This window comes from Aedes albopictus, chromosome 3 (genome assembly GCF_035046485.1).
Source record: "Aedes albopictus strain Foshan chromosome 3, AalbF5, whole genome shotgun sequence".
Lineage (NCBI taxonomy): Eukaryota > Metazoa > Arthropoda > Insecta > Diptera > Culicidae > Aedes > Aedes albopictus.
Window position 1 is genome coordinate 330,929,075 of NC_085138.1, and position 20,136 is coordinate 330,949,210.

The 20,136-nt window shown below is 37.9% G+C and overlaps 1 protein-coding gene across 1 annotated transcript in view; it reads right to left on the reverse strand.

The window, feature by feature from the left end:
• Nucleotides 1–19,135, reverse strand: part of LOC109427048 (frizzled-like) — a 131,827-nt gene extending 112,692 nt beyond the window's left edge. Inside the window, exon 1 of the mRNA XM_029865283.2 lies at nt 17,572–19,135. Coding sequence (XP_029721143.2) covers nt 17,572–18,243 — 672 coding nt within the window. The 5' untranslated portion in view covers nt 18,244–19,135. The remainder of the gene's footprint in view (nt 1–17,571) is intronic.
• Nucleotides 19,136–20,136: the final 1,001 nt, after the last annotated feature.

Here is a 20,136-nt window from a genome sequence, read left to right on the forward strand (position 1 = left end):
GGTATTTTCAAAAAGAAAACACGAATGAAATCTACAGACATTTTTGGAGATTTATTTTAAAGAAAACAATATGGGAAAAGTTGGAATTCATTGAAGAATCCTTGAAGATATTCAAGTATAAATTTTCTCAAGAAAGCATACTTTATACATTACCTCGTCGATGCGTGCTCGAAAAAAAAATCCAAGAAATATTTACGGAGCAATTTCATAACGAATTCCTAAACGAGCTTCTAAAGGAATCCAAACACGAATTTCGGAATGAATATCTAAAGAAATCGATATTCATTCCGAAATTCGTGCTTGGATTCCTTTAGAAATCGAAACTGCGGTCAAAAAAGATTCACCCCCTCACCAAAAGTACCATGTACAAGACGTTAATAAGACCGGTGGTTCTCTACGGACACGAGACATGGACGATGCTCGAGGAGGACCTGCAAGCACTCGGAGTTTTCGAGCGACGGGTGCTAAGGACGATCTTCGGCGGTGTGCAGGAGAACGGTGTGTGGCGGAGAAGGATGAACCACGAGCTCGCTGCACTTTACGGCGAACACAGTATCCAGAAAGTAGCCAAAGCTGGAAGGATACGGTGGGCAGGGCATGTTGCAAGAATGCCGGACAACAACCCTGCAAAGTTGGTGTTTGCTAACCATCCGGTTGGTACAAGAAGGCGTGGAGCGCAGAGAGCACGATGGGCGGACCAGGTGGAGCGTGATCTGGCGAGTGTTGGACGTGACCGAGCTGCAGCTGCAAATCGAGTATTATGGCGGCAAATTGTTGATTCAGTATTATCATGAATTTGATGTGAACTAAATAAATGAAATGAAAATGAATCTAAAGAAATCCTCGTATAAGTTCTTAGAGGAATTGTCGTAGTTTTTTGGAGAAAAGCACGAAGAAATTTATTGAAAAAGTTAATGAGGAATTTTTCGAATTTTATGTGTATTTTAGGAAGAGTTCTTGCTCGACTTTTTGCAGGAATTCTAAGAGAGCACAGAATATTGCTAATTGAGAAATTGGGAGATTTGAAATTTGAGAAATTTGTGAAAAAATATAGCGTTCGGATGGGATTCAAATCCACGCTAGACCGGCGCTTCAACCAACCAAGCCACAGAACATGTAACGACTCTGCGGAATAGAAAGGCAAACTGACTCCGAAACCACTCCATGAACACCTTTTTTTTATAAAACCAATCAATCAGCCAATCCGCAACACACTCACGTTTGTTTACATTAATTACAAGTGAGAGCGAATTGTTTTTATGAAGCCGTAGTTTTAGTTGTAATGTAGCTTTTGCTGCAATTTTATTTTTTCGTTTTAGTTTTAGTGTACTCACATAAATCGGTTTGCTTGTGTAGATTTAAGGACAATGTCCCCGTACTTTTCGTGTTTCGTGTGTTCCTGCATGATACATTTTAATTTAGGTTAAGCTCTAACAATAGAAATAAGAAACTTACTTTTTTGCATGAACCACTAACACTTTTAAATTAAGAACAATCAGTTTTAAGTAATTAACAAACTTGCTTGTCGATTAGCTATAGGAGATTAGGATCAATAATTAATTATCACAATTTACCTGATAATTAACTAAGAAATTTCACCTTAGCGAGTTTAGCAACTTCAACGTGTTTTACTTTAACAATAGCTATTTCATTGCATGACATTTGATTGACACATCTGTCACTTATGCCCTGTCATCTTGACAAAGCTGTCAACGGCCGGTTCGGCCGTCACGGTATCGTGACCAACAGTGCTGCCAGTACCAACCAACAGCAACATTCTGTGCCTTCAAGTATGCTTCAGACATACCAGCAGTTTTTCAAGTATGTTCCAGACATACCAGCAATTTTGGTAAACACCAGATTATTGGGAAATATATATATATAATTGTATTCTAAAAGAGATTCCCGTGAAAAATTGAAAAAAAAACTTAGGAATTTGTGGAGAACTTTCAGCGGAGTTTTTGGAAGAATTCTTATTTTAGATTTTTAAAACAAAATTTCTGGAGAAACCTTGGAGGATTTTCAAGAGAGATCCGCAGAGGAGTTCTTCACGGAATCCTGGAAAGTATTCCAGGGAGGAATGCAGTGCTACAGGAATCTGTAAGCAGTATTTTCTGGATGATTCTATACAATTGTTGCTGGTGAAACCATAGTAAATTCTTTGCGAAGAGTTTGAAGCATCACTAGATTGGCAGTAAAATTTAATTATTTTAAGATTTTTTTGTAAAGGCTTGGAAGGAACTTCAGCACTTTAGAACTTTAGACAGGCCCAACTCGATTATTCAGAGTCGCATTCTGTAGCCAGATTCTCAAATTTATATTCCTGATGAACGGAATGTAGTAGAAAGAGCTGATGAATTTACATTTTGGCAAAGCAATTTCGATTAGTAGACAGAAGATGTAGAAGTAGAAGTAGAAGAAGATGTTCTAGGAAAACACGAAGTCATCGGAGCCATATTTTGAAATAGCTTTTAACTAATTTTTGGAGAAATCACCTAATAAAATCCTGAAATTAGAGAAATTTATAGAAGAACAATCGAGGGGCCCAGAATCAAAGGGGTATAAGTGACCATTTTGTCAATTTTGAGCTGAGCATATAATGAAATTCTTCAGATTTCAAGCTTTCAGGAACTTTTTTAAAATTGTTTCTACGATGATTAGAAAAAATACAATAAATCAGAGACAATTTGATTGATTTGGAAACTCCATACATTTTGTATGTGATGAACAATTGGTCAAAAACTTTAAACCTCATTTACTCGAAAGTGGGTTTTTGTCACTTACACCCCTTTGCTTCTAACCCCCTCAATTCCTAGAGAAACCGCAGAAATTATTGGAAGAACTGTTGAGGATGTCTCAGATAAATTCCTGAGGATCAGTCTGAATTTCAGCTTAGTTCGGTTTGCTAGATTTTTTTTTTTTTTTTGGGAAATCCCATACCACGACTCCGGATAATCGAGTTCGACCTGCAAATAAATTCTGAAAATAAGAAATTTTTGATGAAAGTTCCGTGAACAAAATTTGTGGAAGATTAGGGGGTATTCTAAAGTGAGGTAGCAACAATTTGTGAGGTTGGAGAACGTATATGGATTAAATATCTGATGGAATTAGTGAAAAAATGTAGAAATTCCTGACGAATTCTGGAAATATAGCTGAAGGGAATCATGAACATTTTTGAGGAATCATGAAAGAAATCCTGATACAAAAATACGAGAAAGGCAAAAAATGTAAAATTCTTAATTCACAATTAATATGATGAATATTCAGGGAATGTTTTGTAAGATTCGTGTAGGAATTCCTGAAATTACGGAGGAATTTCCGAAGTCATCCTTCGAGGCAACTTATAATATTGATTGGAAACATTCTTGAAGAATATGTTCAACGAAAAAGTCGAAGTCGTCGGAGCAACTATTAAAATTTCGAAAGGAAGCTCCATGTAATCTTGGAATTAGAGAAATTAATAGATGAATTACTAAAAAAAAACAATTTTTCGAGAAACTGCCGAAATCATGTGAAGAATTTGAGAAGGACTTCTCGGCAACTTCTATAAGAATTACTGAAGGAATCCTCTATGGAAGTTATGGATGGAGGAATTCTCGTAAAAAATCATGTGGATTACCTTAGCTAGCCCTCATAGGAATCCTTGTACAAATTTCTATAAAATCCTCCGAAGGTGTCACGAAACTTTGTGGAATCCAAGAAAAAGTAAATATTATTGTGACTTACTGATCCTTAATGAAGTTAGGAGCAAGATGAATAAGAAACACATTTTTTTGGAGAAATCTTTGAGGATGTTCTTAGAGAATCACTTGGGAAAAATCCTGCAAGAAAATCTAAGCAGAGAAACCTGAAAGAACCTTCGGTGGAGTTCCTAGAAAAGTTCTTGAATTAGTCCATGAAGAAATTCTCAAAAGAGTTGCCTCTGATTGAAACTTTGGTAAATGAAATTACAATCAATTCTACGATAAACTTATTCCAAATAACAATTTATGAATTACATAAGGACAAATATAACACTAAAAGTGAATGAGTTCGTGGGAAGTTATTATGCCGGTTTCATCGACGGCCAGTCGACAACGGGCCAGATCTTCACCGTACGGCAAATCCTCCAGAAATGCCGTGAATACCAGGTCCCAACGCACCATTTGTTCATCGACTTTAAGGCGGCATACGACAGTATCGACCGCACAGAGCTATGGAAAATCATGGACGACAACAGCTTTCCCGGGAAGCTTACCAAACTGATAAGAGCAACGATGGACGGTGTGCAGAACGGTGTAAGGATTTCGGGTGAACTATCCAGTTCATTCGAATCTCGACGGGGACTACGATAAGGTAATGGACTTTCCTGCCTACAATTTAACATCGCCCTGGAAGGTGTTATGCGACGAGCCGGGCTCAACAGCCGGGGTACGATCTTCACGAAATCCGGCCAATTTGTCTGTTTTGCGGATGATATGGATATTATTGCTAGAATATTTGGAATGGTTACAGAACTGTACACCCGCCTGAAACGTGAAGCAACAAAAGTCGGACTGGTGATGAATGCGCCTAAGACAAAGTACATGCTGTTAGGTGGGACTGAGCGAGACACGTCAAGCCTTGGCAGCAATGTTACGATAGACGGAGATACTTTCGAGGTGGTAGAAGAATTCGTCTACCTCGGATCCTTGCTAACGGCAACGTGAGCCGTAAAATACGAAGGCGCATCATCAGTGGAAGTCGTGCCTACTACGGGCTCCAGAAGAAACTGCGGTCAAAAAAGATTCACCCACGCACCAAATGCACCATGTACAAAACGCTAATAAGACCGGTGGTCCTCTACGAGCACGAGACATGGACCATGCTCGAGGAGGACCTGCTCGAGCGACGCGTGCTTAGGACGATCTTCGGCGGCGTGCAGGAGAACGGTGTGTGGCGGAGAAGAATGAACCACGAGCTCGCTGCACTTTACGGCGAACCCAGCATCCAGAAGGTGGCCAAAGCCGGAAGGATACGGTGGGCAGGGCATGTCGCAAGAATGCCGGACAACAACCCTGCAAAGCTGGTGTTTGCAACTGATACGGTTGGCACAAGAAGGCGTGGAGCGCAGAGAGCACGATGGGCGGACCAGGTGGAGCGTGATCTGGCGAGCGTTGGGTGTGACCGACGTTGGAGATAGGGATGTAGTACCGGTACCGAAAATCCCGGTATTACCGACTAAGTTTTGGTACCGAAATAAATACCGGTATTGACTAAGCCTTGGTACCGGTACTTTCGGTACTGGGAAATCTCTCCGGTCATTAGTATAGCCAATATGCAATGAAATATTCGAAAACATTTAAAACCAAGTACTATGACAAACAAACGGTTTATTTATAAAACCTTTTCTGCAAATCCAAGATATCATAGCAATGATTGGTTTATTGAACATTGAATATTGGAAATCGATTTACTAGCTTTGAATAAAACTTGATAGATAAGGGCTTCTTGTTTCTCTTCAGTTTTTAGAAGGAATCAAGGATAAAATCAGTTCAATATTTTTCTGTCTTCACCTAGCAACTATTCATGATTTTGCTATGTGTAAGGTTGTTACTGTTTTATTTTAGACTGGCTAAGTAACTGCCTATGAAACTGCTCAAAAGCTAAACAATAGCTCTAAAAACAGTTTCATACAACTCATTTCTTTCTATATTTTTATCAATCAATATTTTTTGTTCAATTTAGAATTTCAAGGATTGATTTTATGACATCCCTGAAAACCGGAAACCACAAATGTCTGGTAAATGGTAGATTTTATTGTACAAAATATAAAGGGTGGCACGGTCAAAATTTGGTCACACCATTTTTTTTATATCTTTAGACTGCGTACACCAAAACAGCTTATTTTTGGACCAGTAATGGTACATAATACGTAACTTATAGGGAATCGCGCCACTTGGGCGGTGGCTTCTATATTCGTCTGTTTTCCACTATAACTCAGTCAAATTTGAACCAATTGACACAACTTTTGGAATGTGGTGAGATAGGTATAGTATCTACCCGTGTACAACATTTCAAGTCAATTGGTTCAAAATTGACTGAGTTATAGTGGCAAACAGACGAATATAGAAGCCACCGCCCAAGTGGCGCGATACCCTACCATATAATTTTCATCAAAATCCAGTATTAGTTGATATATAGATAAAACCAACCTTTTTAAAATTTTGTACAAAGCGCTTCATAGTAAATTTTCGGCAATTTAAGGACATTTTGATTATCAAACTACCAATACTGCTCCGATTCTTATGAAAATTTTACAGTATAATACTATTATAAAAATATGATCTTTGTTAAGTTTTGAGCGATTTTGTATGAATACTTTCAAAGATGTAGCAGTTTGAATATGAAAAAAAAAACTGATCGGGTGCCACTTAAGAAAATATAACTTTGTCACGGCTAGATAAAATTGCATGAAATTTTTACACAACATTTAACTTTTTAACTTTTTCTGGTTATAGGGTGGGGCGGGGCAAGATGGGTCACCTAAGGATGAATCACCATAACTTTGTAAATACAAATCGTATTGGTTTGTATTCGTCCGCTACTCTTTAATACACTAGTTAGCTATGCTAAAAATCGATAAAAAGTTCATTAAATAAAAAATATGATGTTAAACAAGCAGTTTTAAAAAGTGACCGATTTTGCGCCGTGAAAAAAAAGGCGGGGCAAGATGGGTCACCTTTTAAGTAATTCACATTTTCTCAAAGAAAAACGTCAAAATATAAGATTTGTTCCACATTCATATATGCTCCATATCCATACTGAGTAAACAAGAGCTACTAGTAAACATTTTATAAATTTATTTGGAATATAAAAAACTTTACGATTTGAGTGGTCCTAAGGCGACTTAAAAATCGATGTTTTCACTAAAAAATTATCATAATTTTATGTTATAATTTTGAGCGTTCATTCCGCTTGATTAAAGTCATTTATGAGATAGTCTTGTAATAAAAAATAAATAACTTTTGAATGCTCCAAAAATACGTTCAAAATTGAAGGTGACCCATCTTGCCCCGCGGCCGTTTATATGGAGATTATATGGAATGTATCGCATAAGAAAAATGGCTAAAAACCATTTTATTTTTTATTTCCAATGCGAGTGAATATTATTTCAATCAAGGCCCCAAACTTTTGTATATCCATGCTGGTCATTTAACAAAATTACTAACATAATGAAAACATTAGTAATGCGCGCGAAAATGGCACTGACCCATCTTGCCCCGCGACCCATCTTGTCCCACCCCACCCTATAAATGAAACAGTAAAAATGTGTTCTTATTTTTGTATCCTCTTCGTACAAAACTTTAAAATTGCAGATCTAAGGATTCAACTATATCTCCGCAAACACTAAATTGATTTTGATGAAAATTTTATGGTATAAGCTACATACAATGTACCATTGCTGGTTAAAAAATCGACTATTTTGGTGTACGCAGTCTGAAGTTATGAAAAAATTGTATGACCAAAATTTGACCGTACCACCCTTTATTACTCTTCAATAGGAAGCAATCAGTGAAGTACTAGATTGAAAGTAGTGAGCTGGATTTTTGTATGGTGAGATGATCAGTTCTCCGTTTCAGCAATAAAATGGTGCAAACAGATTGGGTTATATGATTTCTTGCCTAATTTGATGCTGTTTGAGCAAAAGTTTGGGTAACTGCGTTGTTGTATTATTTATTTCTTGTAACTTCAACAACACAGTTACCCAAACTTTTGCTCAAACAGCATCAAATTAGGCAAGGAATCATATAACCCACGCTGTTTGCACCATTTCATTGCAAAAACGGAGAACTGATCATCTCACCATACAAAAATCCAGCTCACTACTTTCAATCTAGTACTTCACTGATTGCTTCCTATTAAGTGAAAATTTTCCAGTACCGGTATTTTACCGGTACTACCGGTACTGTGAGCCTCAGTACCGAAATACCGGTACTCGCCAAAAGTGGTCGGTACTGCGACCCCTAGTTGGAGAGCTGCAGCTGCAAATCGAGTATTATGGTGGCAAATTGTTGATTCAGTGTTATCAAGAATTTGATGTTGAACTAAATAAATGAAATGAAATGAAGGACAAATATCTGATTGAAATATTTACAAAATGTAGTGAAATTCAAAAGAACAGTATTGTCCAAAGCTTCGTGACCGTTTCGTCTACGACAACTTTCTTTTTATTCGACTTTCCAGCCTATTTTGTCTTAAGCCTGTGGCACATCAAGATTTAATAACACCTGGCCAAAGTTACCTAACCACCTTAGAAGGTTTGGCACAAATTAGTGTCATAGTACAAAAGCGAATGTATGAAATATGTGAACCAGTTGATTGATTGCATGTCCACAATTTGAGTTGCTCTTAAAACTGGACCAACAGTATTGCCTATGTATGTTATCTTATCATGCCCCTTCACGTTTCTGAATGTATCGAGAAACATAATTGACATATTCCCTCCTTTTTACGGCTTGTAATCCAATCACATCCAAAGGGCAATAAAATTCGAAAAAGCAATTCCACGCACCTCACAAATGTCAAAACCAAATTTATATGCCTCTTTACCCGTTTTCACTCGAACAAAAGCGAAACCTTCCAGGAATTTCCCGTCTTCACAAGATTCTAAATCACTCTCACTCAATTATCTCGCTTTACAGGCAGTAAAAAAAACGAAACGAATTAGTCCAATACCTCACATCCCACTGTTCTGTGCTGACTCGGCTGCATCTCCGAACTTCATTCACATGGAGGATCGCGTTGCCATCCTCGCGCCTTTCCAAAGGATTCCGACCAAGCATTCAGCGACGACGTTCATCCACCGACCGGGTATTGAAAAAGAGCGCTCACAGCACGAAAAAATGATTTGAAATCGAAACGTCCGTCGTTTATTTTTCCATTTTGTTATGCTCCTCAAAGGCGAGCATCAGAAGGAAGACAGAAAAAAAAAACAACTAAACCGTCCGACTTCATGCTCGTTTTGAGACCCACAGAAACTTGGAACTGCTGAACGTTGCATGCTGCTAAACGAAACGATTCGGCATATTACCAAATTCTGGAGGCGTGTCCTCTCCCCCAGAAAGAATGTATCTTCGAAAATTAATTGAAGCGTGTTCTGGGCTTTTGGTTGGTTTTTCTGTCTGGCTGCCCGGGCAGACAGACGAATCAAGAACGATGACTCGGAAGGATTCCGCAACTTTTGACCCGAAAGTTGTAGTCATATTTTCCGGCGGAGTTGATTACGGACAATGAATGATTGCTTGCTGCGCGGAGCGGAGAATTGCGGAGGAACAGGTTTCTCTCGAGAATTGGAATTCATTAACCAAAATTTGAAATCAACTTCGAGTTATTAAACCGCTCTCGCAGCCGGAGGGTGAATATAATTAACTCCGGTGCGGTGTGTGACCCTGTCCTGGGAGATGTTTGCATCCAGATAGTTCTCAAGCACTCGCCCGGCATAAGTGTGTCATCATTAGAGAATATTAACCGAAGCGGAGTGAAGATAATTACGGATCTAGGAAGGACAAGGGGTTTACGTATACGACAAAAATGAGTGCCTCAAGTGGTAGAACCAAACAATCTTCCGACAATGTAAGCAGTTTTTTTTTTCAGTTTAATTCCAGGAGCCCTATCTAACGAAACCGAACCAAAACAGATTACCTACACCTGCCGCTCATAATTTATATGCCCTCTTTCGTGGATGGTGGAAGGATGATGACACTGCCACAATTTTTCATTCTTTTATCTTTATTTCGGTTTTCTGGAAAGTCATGATGATGTCGGAACGGGGAAAAAAGGGAACCAAACTCTCACATTCGTGAGCAGCTCACATGAAAGAGATACCGAACAGTAGTTATCGAGTGGGCTATCTTTGTTGTTGGGTTGTTTGGTTTCATGACTGGAATGAAACATTTTTTATGGATATGTGTTCTGTAAGAAGTTTTCCAAGGCGGTGAAAAACTACAAACTATTAAGATAATTTTGACTTTTGTGCATTGAGGTACGGAAAAGATATCGAGCCCATGTAATCGAAGCGAAAAACGTGCAGTGTGCATGTATGACGCAAAACCACGATCAGGGTAATGGATTCGATTCTCGGTCAGTCCAGGAGTGGGCTGCCAAAAAAAACAATATTCAAGTGCTGCTCAATATAAATATAAACTTGAAAAGAAAGATAATAACATAAGAAGCATTTTTTGTAGAACAATTGGATTTTCAAAAAAAATAAATCATTTATAGAGGTTCCATCAGGGTAATTTAAAAAAATGGCCATTTTTTATACAAATTCTGACAAAAATCATGTTTTTGTTTTTTTTTTAATTGATATTGATGGCAGAACCTTTTTTGTGCTCACAAAAGGACTGTTTTTAAACATTTTTCATCAATAATTGTCAAAAAATATACATGTAGAATTTTTTTAAATTTTTAACCACCTGACACAGCAGGGATGAGATCAACCACTTGCAAAGATTAACATACATTTACTAATTTCTCAGCTCAGAAGCATGCTATCAATAACAGTGTGTGGAGGACTTTTACCTAGTGATTTTTATCTTAAAAAATTGCCAAACAAAGTCAGGGTCGTACGCGCATACCAGGGTGAGCTGTGAAAATAGCAAATGAGTGTAACTCTTTGCAATTATGTGTTTCCTTTCCTGCCTGAGAGTACTATTCAAAATCGTCATTTCCCTTAAAAAATATTTAAAATAGCTTGTCTAGAGGCTGAGATATCACGCTTTTAATGAATGAATATTTCTCCCATTTTTCTTTTAACCCTCTAATACCCAATTTTTTATTTTGATCTAAATATCATTTTTCGTCATCTAAAATCGATTTAAACATGTTTTGGAAGATGATTTTTTTTAATTCTCGATTTCGTGAATTTCAGTTTTTGATTTTTCTAACTTTTACTTTTGAACATCCTCACAGTTTTATATTTTTCCTGGAAGCCTATTTAGGGTACGGATTTTTTGAGATGAAAACATTTTGAGATTTTATGATTATTGTAGAAATATTTTAAAATTATTTTTTTTTCATAGAAAATTTTATTTTCCGTGTAATTTTAAACAATGACTTCTAGCAGGGGACTAAAACATCAATTTTTCAATGATTTTTAAAAAATGTAAATACGCTTTAAAATACACCAAAAACCATTTTGAGATATACAAAACAGTCCAAAATATCATCAAAAAATATAAATATTTGGGTTTCCCACGAAACAAAAATTACAAAAATTCTCAAACTATACCCCGTCTAAAGGCGGGGTTGGGTATTAGAGGGTTAAACAAATATTGTTTTAAATTACCGTATGTTGTTACTTCAGGGAAAAGTTAAACATCGAACGTTGGATGATGATGAAATTTCAAGTAAAAAATACCCCAATTGACGATGCTGGAGTTAAACTCGTCTCAGTGGAAAACACTAAATTTGCACTGTTGCTTGGTCAGCCAAAGCAAAAATCAAGAAACTTACACAAAATTTGCGCCTTTTTTATCTTAGGTAACCCTTCTGGAATGTTTTTCTGGGATTTCTTTGGAATTCTTCAGAAATTCATGCTGGTATTCGTCACACAATTCTTATTGAAATTCATCCAGCAGTTGCACTAGATGCTTCGCCAGATTTTCTGAACGAAGATTTTTGGACCAGAATAAGAGAATAACAACAGCATATGACAATGCGTTATTTTGGTAAAATAACTGAGTAATAGAATCAGTTATTTTGATAGTTGTTTTACAATGAAAAACATTACTTTTGAAAGGGCGTTAAACAATACGTTTTTTCCTCAAATAATTATAAATGGAAAACGGTTAGTTTAGTTTGATGATACTTGAAAAACAGATAAAATTGAATGAAACTATGTATAAATGTTTCCTAACATCCAACCATGCTTTAGTTACGGGAAATTAAAAAAAAAAGAAAAACGTATGGGTTCTTGTTAAATATTATTCAAGATAAGTTTTACTATTTAACAGTTTTTATAATAAAAAGCGTCAATTATTTCTCAGATGTGTGAATTTCCCGACTATTTCGATTAACGTTGAACAAGGTCCAATACTTTTCTCATTTTTTGAATTCGCTATAACTTAAATATGGTTCGATGTAGGAAAAAATATGCATATTCATTGGAACCTGTACGTAGAATCTATTTTGATATCAAAAATCGAGAAATAATTGAAAACTGTTCTAATTTAATTGTTTTTGAAGCGCAGATTTAAATCCATTGTTGATTACAATTCAGGACTTTCGTTTTCTTTTAATACTTTCAGAATTGAAGAGAATGTATGAAGTTTTGCGGAATATTTTGGCATATTAAAAAAAACACTATTCCAATTATTCTTCAACATTTTTTTCCTTGGTTCAAGAATTACGTCTAAAAGTTCTTCAGAATTCCACATGGATTTCACCAAAAATTAAACTACAATTTCCCCAAAACTAAATCTGATGATTCCTACAGGAATTCCACCAATTTTTTTTGGCAAGATTTTTTCTACATTTCATCCATTGATTTTTCTACGGATTTCGTTAAGAATTCCAGGGATTTCTCTGAAAAAAAACCATCGGATTTTTTTAAATTTCTCCATATCTTATCTATAATAACCTTGCAAATGTTTCAGATTTTCAGTTTTTCAAGAGTACTTCCAGGGAATCTATTACTGTGTTTTTTTCGAAAATTCCTCTAGAAATTCATTTACACTTATACTTAGAATTCGCCGAGGATTTGTTAAGAATTTCGTGTGATCATTTATCCAGAAAATCGTCCCAAGCTTTTTCTCAAAGTATTTTACCATGAGTTCTTCCGAAGGGTTCTCCAAGATTTTTTCAGAAGAATCTACCAAGAACTTTCACAGTTACGCAGAGATTCCTAAGAAGATTGCGCCAGAAGTTCTTTTGAAATATTTTTCTGGAATTTATTTTTCAGAACTTCCAAGTGTTTTTCCGAATATTTCTTCTGAAATTCTTCATAGAATTAATTCAGAAATTTCCTTCGTAACTAAAACTAAAATGTGTTAAAAGCAGGTCATAATTATCGAAAAGTTTATAATATACCGAGATGCCGGCTCTGTTCTAGTTATAATGTAATGCGAAAAAGAGTAAGAATTGGAACTGATGTGAAGCATGCACATACTTTCATGGCGAAGCAACAAGGTAAACACCGTAAATCTGGAATGATAGTGTTTATTTCAAAACTTGTTGATTGTGCTATTGGTGATCACATATTGTACACTCTACGAGGGCTGAACATCCAGTTAATAAAGATAAATAAACAAATAATAAATTGTACACTCTCAAGAGTATAGTAAGGGGATATCTCTGCAGCAAAGCCGAGCAAAATTTCCCACGCCGATGAGAAAACATTTTTTTTATTTCTCCAGCACTTCATGACCTATAAATAGCTCAAGCAACAAGAGTGGTATGTTTATTTATATATTTATTTATAGCAACAAAAGATGTATGTTTTAACAGTTTTTTCTATTTTTTTTTTGTAAATTTTTGGCGTATTTTTTCAGATATTTTATGCTTATTTTTCATGATTTTTGTTAAGAATTTTCAACTGCATTACTTTGAAATGTTTAATATTTTTTTTGGAAAGTACTAAGCGAGTTTCTTTTTTAAACTTTACAACTTGACTTCTTTACAATTCCCTCAACAGATTTCCGGCTAAACTTTAGTTAACCTAATGATTGGGGCTTTGTATCGCCTATCTGATGATGGCTGATTCGATTCCTTTTTTCCGGAAATTCTTCTATAGATTCTTTCAAAAATTTTGCATGAATTTCTCCAGAAACTTCTTCAATTTTTTTCAGAAATTTCACAAGAAGAACCTCCAGAAATTTCAATAAGAATTCTTCTAGAATTCTCTAGAAATTTCTCTACGAAATGTTTAGGAAATTTCTAATTTCATTCAGAAAACCAACCACGGATTCCTGGCGTTCTTACAACAAAGTTCAAGAGTGCAGAATTGTTTCTGAAATTTATCCAGGGATTTCTGCAAAAATATTTCCAAATATTTCTTGGGTATCCAGTAAGCCTAGTGGTTAAGGCTATGGGTCGCCAATCCGGAGACGGCGGGTTCGATTCCCGTTCCGGTCGGGAAAATTTTCTCGACTGCCTGGGCATAGTGTATCATTGTACTTGCCTCACAATATACAAATTCATGCAATGGCAGGCAAAGGAAGCCCTTCAATTAATAACTGTGGAAGTGCTCGAAGAACACTAAGTTGAAGCGAGGCAGACCAAGTCTCAGCGGGGACGTAGAGCCAAAAAGAAGAAGAAGAAGAAGAAGATTTCCAAATATTTCTTCAGAAAGGGGCCGTTCATAAACTACGTAGAGTTTTTGGGGGGAGAAGGCTATAGCCAAAATCTACGCTCCTTCAATTTTTTTTCTGTATGGATGAAAGTGTACGAGGGCAGTTTGAGATGACCAAAATTATTTCAAAAAGCCCCAAATATTTTTTAGGGATGCCTTAACAGCCGTGTGCGGTAGAGTTGTCCCATGTTGTATGCGAATCCTTATACATGTACACACAAAAAATGTCCATTCTCAGCCCCCGTAACCTAAATGGAACACTTTTTGTATGGGACTTCTTAAATTTGTAAATGGGTTGTCACACTTTGCTGAAGCCCTCTCCTTTCTCAAGGCGTGAAGTAATTTATGAATATCCCCCCTTCAAAAATAACTTCAGGAATCCCTTCTATGCAGTAATCTAAGGATTCTTTCTGGAATTCCTCCATCGGTTCAATCAATAAGTCTTTCAGGGATTCCTCAATAAATTTCTTCATCAAATGGTTCCAGGAATTTCTTCCAAGAAGCCTTCAAGACCTCCTCCAGGTATTTCTCCATGTATTTCAGAAATTCTTCCATGATCGCTTCCTAGGAAAGTTATAGGAATGCTAACTCGAATTCTCTATAAGGTTCAGTAATTTATTTTTAAATAATTCCCCAAAACTTATACTTTTGTAAATTTCTTATGACATTTCTCTAGGAATTGATTCTTAAGACATTCTTTCAGGGATCCCTTTAAAAATACGATCATGAATTCTTCCGAGAATTCTCTCATAAAATCCTTCTTGAATTGCCGTAATGGATTTCTTCAGGAATATTTATGTTTTTAAATAAATTCTTATAGGAGTTCCACTAAGTGATTTTCAAGATGTGTAGCCAAAGATTTATCCTAAACTGATGGAGCAACTTCAACTTGAATTTATTCCTTGAAGATATTCCTCCATGGATTCTTTAAGCATATCTCTAGGTATTTCTACAGGAAATAGATAGAAATTAATTTTAAAAAAAATCATCCAAGAATTCTTTTAGATCTTAATGGATTCATTCTGTAACTTTGTGAGGAATTCATTTAGAAATATCTCCAGATACTTCTACAGTAGTGTAAGGATTTCTTCATAAATGTTAGCAAGGGATATCCTCATTATTTTTTTTCCATTGATTTGTTTTTTCAGAATTTTCCAAAATTTGTCTGCGATTCTTTCGAAAATTCTTCCAAGGGATCCTGTCGGAGTCCCTTAGAAATTAACGCCAGGAGTTACTGACGAAATTTCCAAAAGGTTTTTTCAATATCTCCGGTGGTTCCTTCTGAAATATCTTGTGGGCTTTCTTAAGAACTTCTTCTAGGAATTATTTCAGATATTCCTCCACGGATTTCTACAAAATTAAGTTATGAATTTACATAAAAATACTGTTTAATTTCCAAATGAACCCCTGAAGATACATCTGGACATTCCAAGGATTTTTTGAAAATTTCTTGAAGAAATTCGCGAAAAAAACGTTTTGAAACTATTTCTGAAGTAATTGTTGGAAAAGTTCCAGGAGGAACTCCTTGGGATGGCTTAGGAGGAATTTATGAATAATTTTTAAGAAAAAACTTTTGGAGGAATTGAAATAAATTCCTGGAGGAGGTTCTGCGAAAATTTCTGAAGGGATATCCAAAGAGCACTCTTGAGAAATTTCTGAATTAAACCTTGGAGCAATTTTTCCCTATCTTGAAAAAAGTGAATCCGTGTAGACATTGTAGACAAAATTACTGAAGGAATTCTTAAATAAATATCTAAATAAATTTCTGAAGAGATTCCTGAAAGATATTCTGAAGCAAATTCTGGAAGAACTCCTGGAGATACTTCTGGAGAAATTCTTGAAAGAATTTCTTGCAAAACGTTTGTAAGGTACTAGTTACGCAGTTATTTACGCTGTTTAGTGGAGAAGCATTTGACTGAAATTTCCTTAATAAATTAATCATAAATGAAGCCGGATTGTGCCAAAAACTCGTTATCCTTTACGGAAACGTTTTCAAAAACTCAAAAAAATAATTCTCATGGAATTATTGGTGAAATAATGGTCAATTTTTTCACAAAACTATTATTATTATATAAAGTGAAAATCTTTTGCAAAATGGCTTTACAACTCCAGGATCATTGAAGAATTACAATTAGAATTATTACATGACTAGTGAAAACCAACAACCGCTTATTTATGGTTCAATATCCGCTATAATGTGTCAAACTTTTAACTTTCCCGTTTACGTTACTCACATTGCGAAAATCAAATTTAATATCTAATAATTTAACCACATAAAAAAATATTCATCAATTGTTCATCAATTGGGTAATTTTCCAATTGTTGCACGGCTAAAAATTCAAAACGACGTATAATACACGCAAATCCTATGTTGATACGTCATTTTGAATAAGTATCCGAGAATTGTTGCACACCTCATAAGAATAACATGGAGTGTGCAACAATAGGCGAGTTTTTAGCCGTGCAACAATTGGAAAATTACCCTATTTGATGTCATTTCAAGAAAACCGCAAAACCATAAACCCTCTTTCTATCATAAGTGCCAATCCGATGAGCAACTATACTGCCCAAATTGGCACAACAGTCCCATGTGAATAGGAAACCCAGCAAACATGGGACTGTTGTGCGAATAGGGGCAGTATAGCTATCACCATTCTATGATTTTTAGCTTTCGCACAGACTACACAAAGGCATGCTTTCATACAACATTCCAGCAGATTTTTGGTGTAGGTACCCAACCCATCCGAGTGAACTGGACACCGAGCCCATCCTTTTGTTCAATTTTTGCACACTTTGTATGTTTCGCCAGACGACGTTGTTGCTGTCTGTCTCTAACCTTGTCTGCTTGTCTGGTCCGCCAGTCAGTAGTGCCCCAAGACCCAAAGCAATCCACCGTCGAAGATAGGACCAGTCCCTGCATGTTAGCATTCTTCATCTTCAGCCCTGCCTGTCCGCCCACATTATCGACGTAGCCGAAAAACGGACTACGGAGCACTCACATTCGTCAAATGCGCTGATAAAGCCGATTTGGTTGGTTGGTTTCGATTTTACTGGGGCGTGCTTAGGGTATTGAATGATTGAGACTGAAATGGCTGTGTGCTGGCAAACCTCTCTTCCAAGAACGTTTGTCTGCTGGATAGCATCGAAAGCCGACGGATGAATACCTCTATACGTGATTGAAATGTGAAAACAGAGACGATGGCCGGTCCCGCATGTACACGCAAACTGAAGTAAACTGCCCTCGAGGGCGACTGACTTACCTTTCCTCCGACCGTCAGTTGATAGCCCATAATCGTCGGTGCTTTCAGCTGAACCGGGCAGATAAAGCCCAGATCCCGGTGGGGCGCGTTGGGCGGAGTGTTTCTCCGTGGGACCTGGGGCTTGGTGGTGTACACCGCACTCGGCGGTATTGGCGTACTCTCGGATGAATTGTTCTGCGAAACGCACAGCTCCTTGCCATCGACCGGGAACTTGGTGCACTCGAGATTCTCCGGCCACTGGAAATCGAAAGTCCGCATGATGCTTTCACAGACGCGTGCACTTTCGCACAGACTCCGGCACGGCGGAATCGGGTAGTTGAGTATCGTGCAAACTGGGGCATACAGAGAGCAGAGGAAAAACTTCAGATCTGGACTGCAGTCGATTTTAACCAGCGGAATAAACTGGTGAACCTCGAGAGCTGCCTCCTCCTGCTTGGCGTGCCCCAGCAGGTTCGGCATGATGGTTTTGTTGTACTGGATGTCCGTGCAAAAGGGAATTGTGATCGGTTCGCAGCGATTGTGATGTTGAAACTCGTCCGGACTGAGGCCGGACATCTCCTGTGTGCCATATGCATCCTGCGGCGGCTGTTGTATGCTTAATCCAACATTTGCATAACCCAACACTAGGACAATGGAACTTAACACTGAATACACGTTTGCCATTTTACCCATTCTTTACACCCTCTTTATTAACTCTCTTTCACTTGTTTCCACTAGCTTCATTATATTCTTCGCACAACAGCCCTAGGAGGAAGCACTTCTCTTCCATACTCGTATATTACTTCATTGCAAAGAGGGTAATAATCGCCAGCAATAAACAACACACCAGACGCATCCTTCTGCTGCAGCGCACATTTTTCTTCTTGCAGCTTTTCCTCCAGTTATCCTTCCATGCACTTCAATACCGTTCCGACATTTGCCGTTTTATCTCCCCACAAGCCACTCACTTTATTCAGCACATGAATTTCCAAAATTTTCGCGAGCAATTCTCATCCCCCTTCTTGCACCAAATTCACGCCACTTGAGTACGACACTTCTCCAGAATCCGGCTTCTTCGTCGCATATTTTCTCGCTTTGCCAATTCCGTTAAGCTTCTCCGCACTTTATTCCGTATTTCATCGGATTACGACCCGGCCCGGCCCAAACCTCAATCCTCGCATTCGCTCAATCAACAACACAAGGACTACTTTCTCTCGTCACCACATCACCATCGCACTCCGCCCAAACCAATTTCTCCTCTTCAAACGCGCGCAATCCTTCTCACTGAGACGGCGGAAATGCACAACCACTGCCGCTGGCAGGACAGCGTTGGAAGCATAATTTGCAAATTATGCCCCATTCAAATTTGCCATGTATGATCCCCCCATGAGCGCGCGAGAGACGGAAACCAAGCTCGCACGGAACGCTACGCGATATACCCAACGCCAGTGCAACAGCACACCACACGCTCGCAAAACAAAATCGATCCGAACCAGACGCCGTACGAAGTGCGACTGAATGATGATGGTCCCCGGTTCGGCGCGGCGGATCGGTCCAATCGGCCGCACGAAGAAAACAGACCAAGCGTGCTGCTTGTGATGGAATCGGCTTGCGTTGTTCCGCTGCTTGCTGAACTGAATGGAAGCGAAGGAGTCCATTTGGGGCTGTGTGCGTGTGTCGGCGGGTGTAAACAAGCGGCAAGTGCATGGCAAAAAAAAAAGCCGAAAACATAGTGACACCACTACCACTTTCGAATAGAATGAAAACACGAACGGCGCGGCGGCTCGTGCCGATGAAAACTGTTCGAAAGTGGTATGCCGCTGCTGGAGGTGCTGCTTGATGCTGGTCTAGATCAGTTTTGTGTGCATCTGCTTTTCTCATTTCATCGCCCGCGAGTTGTGAAGCCAAATTCTTTGACACGGTTCGCGGCTTTTTGGCAATTTTGTGATGGAAACCATGGAAATATTCTTAGTTGAATAGAGGTAAGTGATCGAAACAAAATAATTGTAGCTATATGAAGCTCGGATGTTAAGATAAAAAACGACACTTTGTATCAGAAACGAATCCATTCCACTATACATTGGCGACTGGAATCAATAAAGAAGGATTAGGATGTTGAAGATTTCAATAAAAACAAATCTGGAGGAAATCGACATATTTTAAACCACTTCAAGAAATTGTATTAGTCAAGCAGGAATTTAAGACACTAAAGAAAATCTGTCGAACTTATACCTTGGAAAGCAACCAAAAAAACCTATGTGCCTCTACGGTATAATAAAAGCCGCGTGATAAAAGCCGGTTTTAGGACCTGTTCAAATCAAGAAGTGTCACAACATGCTTTCCCTCACCTTTGGAGGAACAAAGCACCGAATTACAGCACCCAGAAGATGCATGTGATGAATGTGTTCTATCGAGTAATGAATAGGTTCCTAATGGGTGTGTGATTCATGGATGAGAGCGATAGAAAGGGAACAAAAAAGAAAATAGGATCCTGACAAGGGTTGTGACCCATTTCTCCCGAGGCGACAGCAAGTGGCGCAGTAGTGGCGACTGGCAGCCTACAACACCGTGGGTGGTTTCCCTTTC